The 16,352-nt window shown below is 39.3% G+C and overlaps 1 protein-coding gene across 1 annotated transcript in view; it reads left to right on the top strand.

The window, feature by feature from the left end:
• Pawr (pro-apoptotic WT1 regulator) overlaps positions 1-16,352 on the top strand; it is a 126,522-nt gene that overhangs the window by 106,336 nt on the left and 3,834 nt on the right. Inside the window, 2 exon segments of the mRNA XM_029555589.1 lie at positions 9,574-9,721; positions 13,562-13,666. Of these exon segments, the coding sequence (XP_029411449.1) occupies positions 9,574-9,721; positions 13,562-13,666 (253 nt within the window).

Below are 16,352 nucleotides of genomic sequence, written 5' to 3'. Positions count from 1 at the left end.
TTTGATTTATTTCCAGAAATTTCTTTGATTTCTCATTTAGTTTCAGTAACCCATTGGTTATTTGGGAATATGTGTTCAGATTCTATGTATATCGTTTCCATCGTTCTTATTGGGTTTTATTTTTCATCCATTCTTATCAGATATTGTACATAATATGATTTCACTTCCAACATATTTATTGTTACTTGTTTTGTGGCCTAACACATGTCTATCTTGGAGAAAGTTCTACTTGTTGCTGGGAAGAATGCATGTTGTGCAGTGTTTGAGTGGAATGTCGTGTGGATGTTTGTGAGGTTCATTTGTTCTGTAATGTGGATGATCTCTGGTGCTTCTTTGTTAATTTTTCTATCTGGATACCTGTTTTTAAAGGAGGGGTGTTACAAAGCCCTCAGCCCCTGTGTTGGAATTTATTTCCTTTTGAATCCTTAAATCAATATATCTAAATGTTTAAGATATATTAGACTGTCATTTGGTGCCTTTATAGTTGAGTGTTCCGATATTGGGCACATATGTAACTGCAATTGTTATATCTTCCTGCTTACTCAACCCCGTTATCATTATGTAAATTCCTTTATCTCTTTCATTTGTGTCTGTTTCTTCAGTGCTTCATTATTTCCATCATGGTAGTTATTTTCTTTTTGCTTCCAAAGATACGACTCTCTTAAGCATTTCTTGTAAGGGTAGTCTAATTGGGATGAGTTCCCTCAGCTTTTGAACGGCTGGGAATGTATAATAAATCAAACGAAGGATAACTTTTGGGTGTAATTCTCTTAGTTGGCAACTTTTTTCATTCAAGAACTTTGTATCAGCCCACACTCTTCTGGCTTGTTCTGCTGAGGAATGTGCTGATAGTTTAATGGGTTGGTCTATATTGTTGAGCTTGGTTGTGTTTTTATTTCACGGACACCATGAATGTTTTCTCCATTTGTTGAATTATTTTTCTATATCCTGTGGTATCTTGCTGCATTTCCTTGGGATTACTCTTTTGAATTTTTAAGTATCTAATAGATTTCTTTTATGTTGGGACCTTTTTCTAGAGAATTTGTTACTTTGGAGATATGAATCCTTGCTAGTTTGTGCATCTTGTGTCCCTATGTTTTATGTGGTATCTCTCCTGGATAGACATTTCCCTTTATATCAGTTGCAGAGTGTCATTTTGGTGTTCCTATGGCTTTGGTTATCAGTGTAGAAGTACAGCCTTCAGAGGCTGGAGAGATGGCTCAGCAGTTAAGAACACTGGTTCTTGCAGAAGACCCTGGGTTTGAACCCCAGCACCTACATGGCAGCTAACAACTGTCTGTAACTCCAGTCCCAGGGGATCCGACAGCCTCTTCTCTTCTCTGTGGGCATTGCATGACACGGGTGCACTTACCTACTTGCAGGCAATACATGCATGTGCATAAAATAACAAAAAATAAATAAAATTTTTTAAAAAAGTGTAGCCTTCATATGACTTTTTTTGGTTGTAGTCATCATTGGTGTGTGTGAATGCCTCTGTGGTCTAGACTGCAGGTATTTGCAGAGGCAGTAGTGTAACTTGGATTAAACATGGTCACCAGGAGTGTGAGACCACAAGCCCTGATGAGACAGGCATTGATGCTGCGAGATGCTGTTTGTAGAGGGACATGCAGAGGTGAGTGTTGATAGTTGTGGCAGAAGCCATGATGCTAAGGCAACTGTCTGCAGAGAGGCACATTCAGGATATTGCAGAAGTGAGTGCTGATGGTACCAGGGCCTCTGGCAGTGAAACCTGCTCCAGGTTTGCCAAGTAACATGCTTTTCAGGCCCCATGAAATGAGTGAGCACATGTAGTAGTGGAGCTTCTGACGTCAGTAGCTACCATGCTGGGCACACAGGCTGATAAGAGGCCCATCGTTAGGCTCAGAAGAGTGCTGATGGCTACAGTGGCAGTTGTACCAAGTAGAGGAGGTGTGGGGAAAATAACACTTTCGGCCCCAGAGGGTCAGCATGTCAATGACCCCTGGGAGAGTGAGCACGTCAATGCTCCATGCTGGAGCTGGACTACCTGGTCATGAAGAACAGGGTACTGTGTGGGCTTGTGGGTCACAGTTCCACTACTGGTCTAGGTGGGTTCATGAGGTTTCAGCTTTCTGTGCCCTATAATGAAACATTTGTGGGATGCCAAGGGTTACACGAGGCAGTGGCTGCTGTTCTTTGGGGCATTGTCATTATTCTCAAGATTGCTCTGGGCTATATAAGTTTAGACTCCAGGGTTTGGGAGAGAGGCCCAAAGTAAGCTCCTTCTCTGGCTCACAACATTCATAGATATCAGGCAGCTCCTCCAAGTGGATTCAAAGCCAGTGAGGACTGAGGCCCTCCCCTCTTGTTAGAGCTATGAGTCATGGTGATGGTAGAAGCCTGTGGAGTTATTCCTGGCTGGAGGCAGGGGTTGCATTTGTAGAGTACTTTGTTACTTTGTACCATAGCACTTAAAGTCTCTATGCCCTGCATATTTTGTTTGTTTCTCTCAGTGGGTTTCAGCACTGTCCATTGATCACTCTTCTTGAGATACAGTTGCTCTGATTTTTGTTGTAAGGTCAATGCTGGGCATTGTGCAGCTGTCTTCGAACCTCTTCCCAACACATAAGTTTATTCATTAAGCAGTCCTAGAACCATTAATGATATCCACATTTCTTAGTGTTTTGCATATTTAGTAGTAGTTGTCAGCATCATAGGTCCTACTTGAATATCTTGTAGTTGATACAGAAACAGAAAAGTTGGACTTTAAAAAATGCATAAAGGGGGGCTGGAGAGATTGCTCAGTGGTTAAGAGCATTGGCTGTTCTTGCAGAAGGACTGGGTTCAGTTCCCAGCACCCACATGGCAGCTAACAACCGTCCACAACTCCAGTTACAGGGGCTCCAAAATCATCTTCTGACCTCCGCAGGCATTGCACAACACAAGTGCACTTACATACCTTCAGGCAATGCACTTATACACATAAAATAAAAATAATAAATAAAATATTTTTAAAAGGTGTAAAGACTCCTTTAAAGTGAATCTAATGCCCTTTTGTACTGTGGCATGACTTCTGTGACTTGGTTCTCTCTTGGTTTTCTTCCTGTAACACTGTGGACAATTCTCAGTGTCCTTTGTAGTTTTTCCTTTCCTGTACCTATTACTTAGGTTGAATATTTTTCAACTCTCTTAGACTACATTCTCTTTTTTGTTTTTCTTATTCATAGAGTTTCAGTTTCTAAATTGATAGCTCTAGATTACTAGCCCCATACTTGGGTAACCAACAACTGTTAGATGTCCACTTTTATATCTCAGAAGATTCTAAACTCAGCAAGTTCAAAAGTAAAGCTATGAAGTAATAGAGTCTAGTAATGCGTACATGTTTACTCTTGCTAAAGCTAGAAACATAGATGTTATTTTCTACCTAGGACTTCAAGCATGTGGGCAACTGCATCATCACTGAGCTGCTGCATCCCTGACCCATGAAACCTTTTTATTTTTAAATCTAAGTCTCTCACTTATATCTTTACTGATGTTATCTCAAGAGTGTTCATTACCACCACACTATCATATCTAACTTGGATGATTATAGTAACCTGCAAACTGGCCTCTGTGCCATTTTTGCTTATCTAAAACACATTTTGTGACAGTGATTCTATTACTTTTTCTGCTTTAATGGCTTCCCATTATTTTTGTTTTTGTTGGTTGATTGGTTGGTTGCTTTCTGGGGATGTGTGTGTGTGTGTGTGTGCGCGCGCGCGCACTTGGAATTAAACTTAGGGCTTTACACAGAACTTGTAACAAACCATCCAAAGGCCACACTTGGAGAAGCACTATGCCAGAATGTTTAAGTTTAGATTTAAAAAGAAAAATAAGAGTGTGTAAATGTGAAAATGAAAATATAGAATATAGATAGAAATAGAGAAATAGAAGCTATATTCTCAGTTTCTGTTACCTTTAAATGTCTACGCCAATGGTTACCCAAGCTGGGTTGTGTATAAGATTATCTGATAGGGTGAAAGAGGTTATTTTTCCAGGCTCTGTTTACCTTTAATAAATTTATTGATTTGTTTATTTAAAGATGATGCCTTACATGTTTCCCAAGCAATCTCAAACTTCAGGGTTCAAGTGGTTCTCTTACCTCAGCCTCCTGATGAGCTGGGACTACAGGTGTGTATCACCAGCCTGGTTATATTTACTTTTTAATCTGAAAAAACAGACATATATAGATGATAGATAGATAGATCATAGATAGATAGATAGATAGATAGATAGATAGATAGATAGATAGATAGATAGATAGATAGATGGATGGATGCATTGCTCACTAGTTATTTAGTCATTCCCGTTTTTCCTCATTTATGCTGTGGGCATTCAATATTGAAGGTATACAGAAAGAAACAATCTTTGTTTCTTTCTGCTCATTGTACAATAATGAAATTTGAGTGTCTGTTTAATGGATTTACAAATTATCTAGTTGAAGTAATGCTCACAAAATAGGTAACTCTGAGATTTGAAATTTGTAGAGAAAATCAGACCAAGTATTTAAGTGCAAAGATGGCCACATGACTGTTCAGCTGTCAAGATACACAAAATCAAATTTGTTCTCATAAATTCAAAATGGTGTGGCAGTTTTAAGTAAATGTCTTAAAGATCTTAAAAATTTGACATCTTTGTGATAGCCATTAAAAACAGGTATACAAACTGATAGTTCTTTGAATCTCTGTCTCACAAGGTATTAAAATAAAATGGATCTTCAGAAATAACAATGGAGCATATTCTGTGGTATTTTTAAAATTAGAAATATAGTCAATTTCTGTGAGAACAAATTTTTGTGCCATGAATAAATAAAACAAATTTTAGTCTTTTTCATTCTTTTGTACACTATTTCTTGTGATACAGATGGTTGTTGTAAATCCCACAAAATAGTGGATAGGTAAAAATCTGTTCCAGTATGGGTATATAATACAATTTGGAGATCATTAGTTCAAATTCTTCCATAAAATAAGCTTTCGGGGTTCCTGCTTGCTTTTCTATCCTCTTATCTCATGTTTACATTTTATGCTTTAGCCTTTGTGGGCTTTTCTGCTTCTCAAATGGGCTACAGTGGCTTTGATTTGTGCATTAATACTCCTTATTCTTTTAAATCTAAGCCTACAGATTCTGGCTGCTCAAAGTGTGGCACTTGGGTGCTTTGTTACAATCATGACAGGCTATGTAGAGAACTTGAGGAGGGCTGGAGAGATGGCTCAGTGGTTAAGCATACTGACTACTTCTTGCAGAGGGCCTGGATTTGATTCCTAGCACCCAAATGGAAGCTAACAACCATTCTTAACTCCAGTTTCAGGGGATCTGATGCCCTTTTCTGACCTCCACTGGTACTCAACAACATGGGTGCACTTACATACATGCAGGCAATACACAATACACTCATACACATAAAATAAAAATAATAAATATTAAAAAAAAAGAACTCTAGAGGAAGCCTAGCAACTAAAGTGCTCCTCTGCATCTTCAAGTGCATGGTCAGTGGACATGTCTGTGCATAGGGCATAGACTGGTACAAATATCATGGAGTGTTGCATGCAGGTCAGGTACAACAAAGCTTCTTGCTACAGCATATATTTTTATGTTAGTCATTTGTAGATCCAAAAAAAAGTGTAAGAATTGAGGGACACGTGAATATTTTTTATGCTTAAATTTTGTGTTAAAGTTAATCAAATGTATTTCTGTTCCATAAATAATTTAAAATTAAATATATAATTAAACACTAAAAAATAAGTAAAAAAGCCGGGTGTGGTGGCGCACACCTTTAATCCCAGCACTTGGGAGGCAGAGGCAGGCGGATCTCTGTGAGTTCAAGGCCAACCTGGGCTACATAGTGAGTTCCAGGACAGCTGGGGCTACAGGGAGACCCTGCTTCAAAAAGACAAAAAAAAAAAAAAAAAAAAAAAAAAAAAAAAAAAGTACTCACACTTTTAAGTTTCTGCTTTTTAAAATGTTGCCTAACTCTTAGAAGAGAAGCAATATTATATTGATTTTTAGTTTCCTAGTGACAAAGCAAGCTTTATTACCTGGGATAAGGTACACTTTTTTTGGTTGTGACAGTAGCAGGGAATTGAATAATGATGGTGGAAGTCATTCCAAACAGGTACGGGTGGGAGAGGTTGCACTTGTTTGGGTGAGAAGTATTTCTTAGTATAATTGAGTTCAGGCTTTAGCTATAAAGATGAAGAAGTGCCAAGTCAGTAGTGTGTCATTTGTGAAGATGTGTTGGCTAAAGAAACAGTAAATGCATTAAAATTTATGTGGCATTTATATGCATGACATAAATATGATCAAACTAAAATTCATTGTTCAAAAGCATGACTATGACTTTACTGGATGAAGCAGATGTTCAGGGCTATCATAATCAACTAGTACTTTGTGAATTTCTTACAAAATCTACTTCAGGTTGCCAAGACCGAGCTGACTCTGCCAGTAAAGTGCGAGGGCCTGAGTGTGAAACCCCAAACTCACGTAAAAATTTCAGGCACAGGTAGTGTGTCTTTGTAATCTCTGCACTTGGGAGGTAGAGAAAGGCAGATCCCTGGAGCTTGCTGCTAGCCAGTCTAGACTATTCAGTGAGTTCCACATGAATGAGAGATGCTGTCTCAAAAGAAAAGTAAAGATGACAGCACCCGAGGAATGACACCCAGAGTTGTCCTCTGGCCTCTACTCTTGGACGCACACATGTCTGTGTAACACCATATAGGCTAATGCATTGGAAACAATAAAAATAAAGAAAAACAGCTCTCAGACAAATAGTTTTCTTAGAATTTGATGAAGTCCGGGACTGGAACACTGGCTGTTCTTGCAGAAGACCTGGGTTTGAATCCCAGCACCCACGTGGCAGCTAACAACTGTCCGTAACTCCAGTTCCAGGGGATTCCATGACCTTTTTGTCCTCCTTGGGCATTGCACAACATGGGTGCACTTACATACATGCAGGCAATACATGCATACATATAAAATAAAAATAATAAATACAATATAAAAAAGAATTTGATGAATTCATTGATTTTATTGACACAGAATAACAATTTGTTTTTCAGTTTCATTGCTGATAAACACAACTTGCTCTAAAGAACATGAATTTTAAGAGGCTTATGTGTAGTTTTTAGTTTTACTTTGCTTTTGTAATAACACATTTTGGTTACAAAGAAGTAGAGGTAGCCACCACAGAAAAATGTTGGACCATGCACCAGCATGTAATCAATAGACTTTTCATTGAGAAAGTCCTGCTGTGCCTGCAGAGCTTTACTCTGTCAACTGAATTAACAGTAGTTTACTCAAGGCAATAAGTACTAAGCACTAATGCTTTAAATTTGAGATTCCTGAAAAATGTTAGTTTGGGGTTGATGTTATCAGTTGTCTAATCAGCTCTTGTATGCTAAGTGGTTATACATTGGCTTTCAAAGGGAAATCTGAGTCAAAAGTATTTGAACTTCAGGGTGAACTTTCAGTGTTTTTGCAAGATAAGAAAGTAGTTTGCTGCCAGCTTTATAAATATGTGAGTTAGGCTTATTTGGCTGATAGCTCACCCCCCCCTTTTCTTTTTAAATTATCTTAACCTGTCCAGAGAGGGAATGTCAGATGTTTTTCAGTAAGATCAAAGGACAAGAAAAAGTTGAAATTATAGGGTGAAAGTATCTGCAGCTTGCTATAATGGGTTCAGGGTGCAGTTACTCCATGAAGTAGGTGGCTGTGGTGTTACTATTTGAAAAGATTCTGTCTAACCAGATATCTTAAAATTAGATGGGGGGCTGGAGAGATGGCTCAGCAGTTAAGAACACTGGTTGTTCTTGCAGGAGACCCAGGTTCGAATTCCAGCACCCACATGGCAGCTAACAACTCTCTGTAACTCCAGTCCCAGGGGATCCAACAGCCTCTTCTGACCAATGCGGGCATTGCGCAACACAGGTGCACTTACCTACATGCAGGCAACACCCACATACAATAAAATAAAAATAATAAATGAAATTTTTTTTTAAGTTTAAAATTACGTAGGATACAATTTTCCATGAAAAGACAATCTGTGAGTAGGAAATTCATAAATCAGGCATTTTTCTCTATTTTAGATTTCACTGTAATGCTGTATAAATATTTCATTGGCTTCTAATAAAAGATTTAAAGAATTAAAAGCATACTTATGAATTGGGGATAAATGTTTTTCAAAAAATGACTATCTTGAGCTTTCTCAAATTGCTTTAAAATATTTTTGTCAACATAGTTCTATGAGACTAGTTTCTAGTGCTATCAAAATAATAGAAACAAATTGTTTCAGTATAGATTTATCATTTCTTATTGTAACCTAGTATAAATTCACATGTGCAATAGCCAGCCTTCAAACTGGTCCCTGGTGAACCCTTTTCTCTAAGTACTTTTGCTTTGTGTCGTCCCCTCTGTCAGTGTCATACATGGCAAGCTGTATGTTTGTTAAAAGGCAGATGTGGTGGTATGTTACCTTACAATTGGGATATAGCAGGCCCTGCAGCTTCTGGCCTGGTTTCTGTCTGGAAGGAAGGAAGGACCAGCACTGGGAGGAATTGAGGCCTCTGGCCAACAGCCAGTGAGGCACTGAATACTTTTGCCATCCAATGGCTGAGTGAGCTTAGAAACAGTCTCTTCAGCTCAGACAAACCTTCAAATGACTGTAGCACTGACATCTTGACAAAAAGCTCCCAAGAGACTCTCCCTAAATTACTCCCTAAGCTGCTTCTAAATTCCTACAAACAGAAACTTTGAGATAATAAATGTGTTGCTGTAAGCCACAGAATTTTGGGATAATTATGATGCAGTAAGTAGTAGGTAACATAGCAAGGGAAAGCAAAACTCACTTGTTGAATTCAAAACTTTAAATATTGACAAATATGTTATTAATTCAGCTTGTAAGTTTTACTTTGAGGAATTGCTAGTTACGTTTATAGTATGACTAATAAAAGTTACTAGTCTGTGTATAGTCTTCTGTAGTAGTTGCCTATGTGCAAACTTGGAAGGAAAAATGTGCAACTTTATGTAATTCTTTTTTTATTCTGATTATAATTAGGACTTTATGTTTTGAAATCTAATGAAAGATTGGTTTTTGGAGAAAAAAAGTATTGGCCATGAAATGTTGGAATTTTTAAGGGGAAAAAAGAAAGAGAAATAACATTTCTACCACAGATGATCTAGGAGATCTGCTCTGTCAGTCCCTTGTGTTCATGGTCTTGGCCTTAGTGTAGCGGTCACACTGCTCTGTAGTACCTGATTGTGTTCCTGCTGGTTTGCAAGTACTCTAAAGGACAGTCCGTGTCTGGTTTCCATCAGCGTCTTCAGTACCTAGAACAGTGCCTCACACAAAGGACTACTCAAGTACTGACTAAAAGAATTAATGTGTTTACACTTTTTATGCATTATGATAGAATGAGGATTAATTTCTGCCACTGTAAGTTCTCTAACTGTATGTCCTCAGGGAATGCTAATTGTTCAGGCCCAGTAGAAAATATTTTTGGCATTTTTCTTGTAGAGCCGTACTAGGCATCCTTTTGAAACAATGTGTTTTTATTTCTATAGTACCACCACTGCCTCAGAAGATGATGTCTCAAGTAGGTATCCCCGAACAGACAGAGGTGGCTTCAGTAGACATAACAGAGATGCGACTGTGGCAGGTAACTTCATCTCAAGTAGCACATTGGAAAAAAGAATTGAAGATCTTGAAAAGGTATGAATTATAAATTATTGGAGATAAAATTAATGTCATTAGGATTCATTTTCAGTTTCATAACATCTGAGAGAGAAAATACATAGAAATTTGTAGAGGATCAATTAGCGCCAAAAAGAGGAAAAGAGAGGGGCACTAACAGGATGCCTGTCTACCCAACAGCCGCTTTAATCGCTATCTTGTGGATCACAGTGACTAGGTATTTCCTGATTCCCTTAATGCTTTTCTATCCAGTTGTGATGGTTAAACTTTAGAAATGAGCCAAATTCTTGAACTCCTTGTGTTTTCATGGCTATTTTTATTCTGCCAAGTGTCAGTTTTAGCCTGATAAACCACTTTTGAAGTGGTTAGACATCTCAGTGTACAGTACTGTGTGTTATACTGTCTGAACAGATTGTTATTTGTAGACTTTCTACCCATTCTGAATTAGGCCCTTATTTGGTGTTTGAAACATTTTTATGTAAGAATAAACTTGCTTAGACATGTTAAGAACAACTTAAATGAACATTGGTATAAAGTTATAAGCCTAGAGTCTTGGGTTTTGTTCTGTGGACAGTCATCTCCTGAAACTGATAATGATGCTCAATTAATTGGTTCAAATATGTTTTGTTTTATGAGTTGAAATTATTCCCTGTGATAAGATTATTTTGGGATTTAATTTTTAAAATTTATTGCTTACACTATTTTTTAACTTTTCTTAAGAAATTAAAAATTATATTCTTTTTTAACTTTAAAAAAAAATTTGTTGAGAATTTCTTACGTACATATAAGGTGTTTTGATCAAATCCATGCTTACTCCCTCCCCTCCAACACCTCCCATATCGCCCCATCACTTTTCTGACAACTTCGTCTACTCTACACTCTGATTATTTTTAGGACATATTTAAGCTTTAGCACCTGTTTCTATTTAGAATCATTATTTTGTGGGTTTAAACTTAAAACTTTAGAGAAGATGCGTTATTAGTATTTTAAAAGTTTCTTAGAAAGGCTGCTAGGTTGAATTATGAACAGGTGGACACAGCTGATTGCTGTGGTAGCTGAGTGAGTACTTTTCTCCAGTGGCTGCTAGGAAAGAAGTCCCATCAGGAGACCAGCTCTGCTTTAAATTCTCTTTTTTTTTAAGAAAGGATATCTTAGGCCTGGCATGGTAGTGACACCTTTAATCCCAGCACTCGGGAGGCAGACCTCTGTGAGATCAAGGCCAGTCTGGTCTGCTTAGCAAGTCAAGTTCCAGTCTAGGGGGGCTATAGGAAACTGTCTCAAAAAACAAAAACAACAACAACAACAAAAAAGGGTCTTAGACTGGTGGTACATGTCTTTAATCCCAGCACTTGGGAGGCAGATTATCTATGAGATCAGGTCCAATCCATCCTGGCCTTCCTAGACCAGCTGACAGGGAGGTACTATCTCAGGAAAGGAAAAAAAAAAAAAAAGGCAGGGTCTCATAGCCCAGTTAACTGAGGATGGCCTTAATTCCTGATCCTCTTGCTTTCTGCCTGCCTCCATCTCCCAAGTTCTAGGATTACAGGTGTATGCCACCACATTTGGTTCACAGTCTTGAAGTCTAAAAATTGTAAAGATATTTTAAATTTAAAAAGTTAGCAGCTTACAAAGAATCAGTCTTTATTATGACATTTTGAAACCAGAATTTGTTTTGTTTCTCTGTCCGCTTTCTTCCCCATCCTCCTTCATTCCCTCCCTCCCACACCCAGTAACTTCCTTCCTGCTCTTGGTCACATGTGATCTTATGTCATCCTCTTCCTGGACTTTCTCAATACTGCTTATTCTCCTCTCCTGGTCTTCTATCTAGCTTCATGTCTATATCCACCCCCCTCATACCTCCTGTTTAGGGACATACAAACATTAAAAGTTAGGGTCCACAAATGAGAACATGTAATTTTTGTCTTTCTGGCCTGGATAACCTTACTCAGTAGGATGTTTTTCAGGTCTGTACATTCTTTGAGTAAGGTATTTGGTGGGTTGGTTTGCTTGTTTCCTTTGGGGGAAAGATTTATCAAGGCTCATGGTTTCAGAGGTTACGTACATGATCAGTTGGCTCTGCTGTTCTTGGTCTGGTGAGACAGAGCATCATAATGGAAGGGTGTAGTGGAACAGAGCCACTCACCTTCCAGCAGTCAGGAAGCAGAAGAGAGGAGCATGCCTGTGCTAGCAGGTTTCCTCCTCTTCTTTGTGACCCATGTAGGTCCTAGCCAATTAGAAGATGCTACCCAACATTCATAGAGTACATTTTCCCTTAGGCATCTCTGGAAACACCTTTATAGGTACACCTAGAGGTGTGCTTTCTTAATCTCCTAGGTGGTTCTTTTTTTATTAGCTTATATTAATTTTGTTTTATTATGATTGTCCTAGTTTGTTTCTCCATTGCTGTGACAAAACACTGACTCCCCATTGGGGAGGAAAGGGTTTATTTAGCTTACATACCCCGGTCACAGTTCATCCAGGAGCCCAAGGTAGGAACTCAGGCCAGGAACCTGGAGGCAGGAGCTGGAGTACAGGCCATGGAGGAATGCTGCTTACTGGCTTGCTCCCCTGGCCCCTGCTCAGCCTGCTTTCTTATGCAACACAGGCCCACCTGCCCAGGGGTGGCACCACCCACAGTGGGCTGGGCCCTCCCACATCACTCATCAATCAAGAAGATGCCTCACAGACATAACCACAGGCCAGTTCAATGAAGGCAATTCCCCAACTGAGGCTCCCTCAACCCAGGTGTGTCAAGTTGACACTAAAGCTATCCAGCACAATGATGTTTTCAGATATGTATTTTCAAATAATGTATTTTGATCATATTAACCCCAAACTGTTTCTAGTCTGTTAAGAGTTACATTTAGTATGATGAGCCATTTTTGAAGTGGTTACGTCTGAGCCAGCAGTATGTATACTGTCACACTGTTGTTTGTCCTCTCCCACTCCCATTAACTCCCTTCCTCTTCCCAACTAGTTCTACTTCTACTTTCATGTCTTCCATTGGGATTGTCTACAGGAATGTGGGCATCTTCTCAGTGGCTCCAAAACTGAGGAAAATGTCCCTTCCACTCCCCCAGCTGTGCACTGAGTGGTTTTGACAGGATTTTACTGTGTTGCTCAGGTTGGCCTTGAACTCCTAGGTTCAACTGATGCTCCAACCTCAACCTCCCAGCTGTGACTGTGTGTCCCTCTATGCTTAGTAAATAGCATCTTTTGTAAAGGAAAACAAAATAATACATACTTTTCCCTTTTTAAATCACGAATGTTTTAAATTTGTTCTTTTAAAAAATTGCCTAATTAGCCAGGCATGGTAGTGTACTCCTTTAATCCCAACACTTGGGAGGCAGAGGCAGGTGAACTCTGTGAGGTCGAGGACAACTTGGTCTGCAAGTTGGCCTGGTGAGTTCTAGGCCAGCCAGGACTACATAGTGAGACCCTGTCTAAGAAAAACAAAGTAAAGCCGAGTGTGGTAGCGCATGCCTTTAATCCCAGCACCTTGGCAGCAGAGGCAGGTGGATCTCTGTATCTCTGTGAGTTGAGGCCAGCCTGGTCAACATAGCGAGTTCCAGGCCAGCTGATGCTACAGGGAGACCCTGTCTCAAAAACACCAACCCCCCCCCAAAAAAACCCCAAAACAAAATAAAAACAAAAATAAAAAAAACATTGTATAAACACCCCTTTCCTTAAAGGGCGGGGGGGAGGGCATTGTAGCAGTCCAGTCTTCAGTGTCCAAATATGGTTAAAAGGACCTTTACTAACTGTTTAGAGTCTATCACTGTTATTTATAGATGTTTCCATTTTAAAATCCTGTAAACAACCAGTTTCCTGCTAATGCTTTGTAATTCTACTTGGCAGGAAGTTGTAAGAGAAAGGCAAGAAAACCTTAGACTTGTGAGACTGATGCAGGATAAAGAAGAAATGATTGGAAAACTCAAAGAAGAAATCGATTTGTTAAATAGAGTAAGTATGTTACATATTTCAACCCAAGGTTTCTCTTTTGGTAAGTGGATGAAATCACATACATGTGGAGAAATTATTTATTGTCTTGTCTGACTTGCTGTTTTGCTAATAAACTAGTAATTACTGGTGAGAGCTCTACTTGCTTTCCATAAGCTGATTTCCTCTGGTCACTGAATAGTTTAACTCAAGTTTTGTCTTTGGGGGATGGAATGGCGGATGGATTCCATCTGTGTTTCTTAGAAGTATGGAGGGCGGATGGATTCCATCTGTGTTTCTTAGAAGTATGGAGGTGAGGGGAGGCTTCAGCTCTGCCATCTGCAACAGAGTGATGGCCCAGAATTGCTCCACTGCAGAAGTAACACCTTGTCATTAAAATACATGCAGATATCCATGTGTGTTTTTAAATATTTTGTTATTTTTTAAATTATTTTATGTGAATGAATGTATTGCCAGCATGTTTGTAAATACATCCATGTCATGCAGTACCTGCAGAGCTCAGAGGAGGGTGTTAGATTCTCCTGGAACTGGAGTTACAAATGGTTGTTAGCTGAAATGTGGCTGCTGGGAATTGAACCTGGATCTTCTGCAAGAGCAGCCAGTGCTCTTAACCACTGAATCATCTCTCTGACCCCTCCCCTTTAAAAAATAAATTTTATTTACTATTTTCCGTGTTTTTTTTTTTTTTTTTAAATCACTGTTTTTCCAGTTTTGGGCTGTAGGCCCAGGCTCTGCGTTCTTCCTTTTTGTAGGTCTTCCTTTTTGTTGTCAGTGCTAGAATTTACTTCCTGCTCAAAACAGGTGGCTTATACTTAGATAATTGTTCTGAGAAAAGATCTCATTGTTTGCTGTTTTTGGAGTATTTCATATAAGATAGAGGAAAGAAAAAAAGTTTGCTTCAGAGAAAAAAAGACCCAGAGACCCTCTAATCCAGCCTCAACTCCTAACCATAAAATCATTAAATGATTAAGTGGTTGTCTAGTGTGTTTGAGGCCGTGGGATTGATCCTGAACACCAAAAAAAAAAGTGTGGGTGTGGTGTGGGCGTGTATGGCTTCACAATGTGACAGGCTCTTTGAGTTTTACTTACTCAAGGTTACATATAGTCTCAAGTACTATGCCGCCTTTCTGTTTCTACTGTGTCTTTATTTGTGCTGGAATTCAGTTTAAGAAGTTCTGCAAATATTTTTGATGTCTATGATGTATTTGCACAAGGAAGAAAACTTTCTCTTCCCTTACTAAGTTTATAATTTAGTAATGATTCATGAGTATATTTTATCACTCAACTCTAAACTGTAGGTAGCTGTACCAAGTTTATAATTTGGTGATTGAGTGTGGTGGCACAGGCATTTAATCCCAGCACTTAGGAGGCAGAGGCAGGTGGATCTCTGTACCTTAGAGGCCAGTCTGGTCTCCACAGCGAGTTCCAGGCCAGCTCGGGCTACATGAAGACCCTGTCTCAAAAAGACCAAAATAATAATAATTTGGTAATGATACAGGAGTGTATTCTTCACATTATTTTTTGAATAAATGCAAATTCTGATTTTGCTGAATTTTTAATCATCCTCCTGGTTGTCCAAGGGCAAAGCACTGAGTCTACCAGAATACTGTGGTTGTTTGGTACACTTCAGGTGCTGATAGAATTTTAAAAAATATTATTATTGAAATCTTGAGAGTTTCATGCAATGTATTTTGATCACATTTAGACTCCCTTCCCTTTCTGCACGTGTTTAGTACTCTCCTGCCTGATTTCATGTCCTCTGTTATTATTTTTTAAAGCTTATCAAGAGTCTTTATTTTGTATCCCCAAAATGCCCTTCAGTGTGACTTGAGCCTCTGGAGCCTGGTCAAACTACCCAACATCACACCCTTATAAAACTGACTCTTCCCTGCCTAGCAGCTATCAGTTGCCAACAATTCCTCAGCTATGGTTGGGGCTCCTTACCCACCTCCCCCTATTTATGTTGAGAGTTTGTCTTGCTTGAGCTGATGCAGGTGGGTTTTGTTGCATTTTAGTATTGTAAACTGCAAGAATAAATGTATAGGCTTCCCTTGAAAAATGGAAAGAAAGTTCTGGAAGAATTGGCCCATTTAACAGTCAAGCAATGAATACTCAATTGGGACATAATCCAGGTAATGTTTAGGTAGAGCTTATTGCAAAGTTAATTGAGTAAATGAATTATCTTCTGTGTTTTAAAAAGGGTTTTGTTGGGGCTAGAGAGATGGCTCAGCAGTTAATAGCACTGGCTGCTCTTGCAGAAGACTCTGGTTCCCAGCACCCACATGGCAGTTAACGACTGTCCGTAACTCTAGTTCCAGGGAATCCAGCACCCTCTTCTGACCTCTGCAAGCATTGCATGACACAAGTGCACTTACACACATGCAGGCAATAGACTCGTACACACTGTCCTAGTTTGTTCTTCATTGCTGTGACAAAATACTCTGACCACTACCAGCTTGGGGAGGAAAGGGTTTATTTAGCTTACATATCCCGGGTCACAGTTCATCCGGGAGCCCAAGGTAGGAACTCAGGGCAGGAACCTGGAGGCAGGAACTGGAGCACAGGCTATGGAGGAATGCTGCTTACTTACTGGCTTGCTCCCTTGGCCCCTGCTCAGCCTGCTTTCTTAATGCAACACAGGCCCACCTGCCCAGGGGTGGCACCACCCTCAGTGGGCTGAGCCCTCCAT

This window comes from Nannospalax galili, unplaced genomic scaffold (assembly GCF_000622305.1).
Source record: "Nannospalax galili isolate Female #2095 unplaced genomic scaffold, S.galili_v1.0 scaffold390, whole genome shotgun sequence".
In the NCBI taxonomy this organism is placed as follows: Eukaryota; Metazoa; Chordata; class Mammalia; order Rodentia; family Spalacidae; genus Nannospalax; species Nannospalax galili.
The sequence above is the reverse complement of the archived record's forward strand: the minus strand, read 5'-3'. Positions and strand labels throughout refer to the sequence as shown.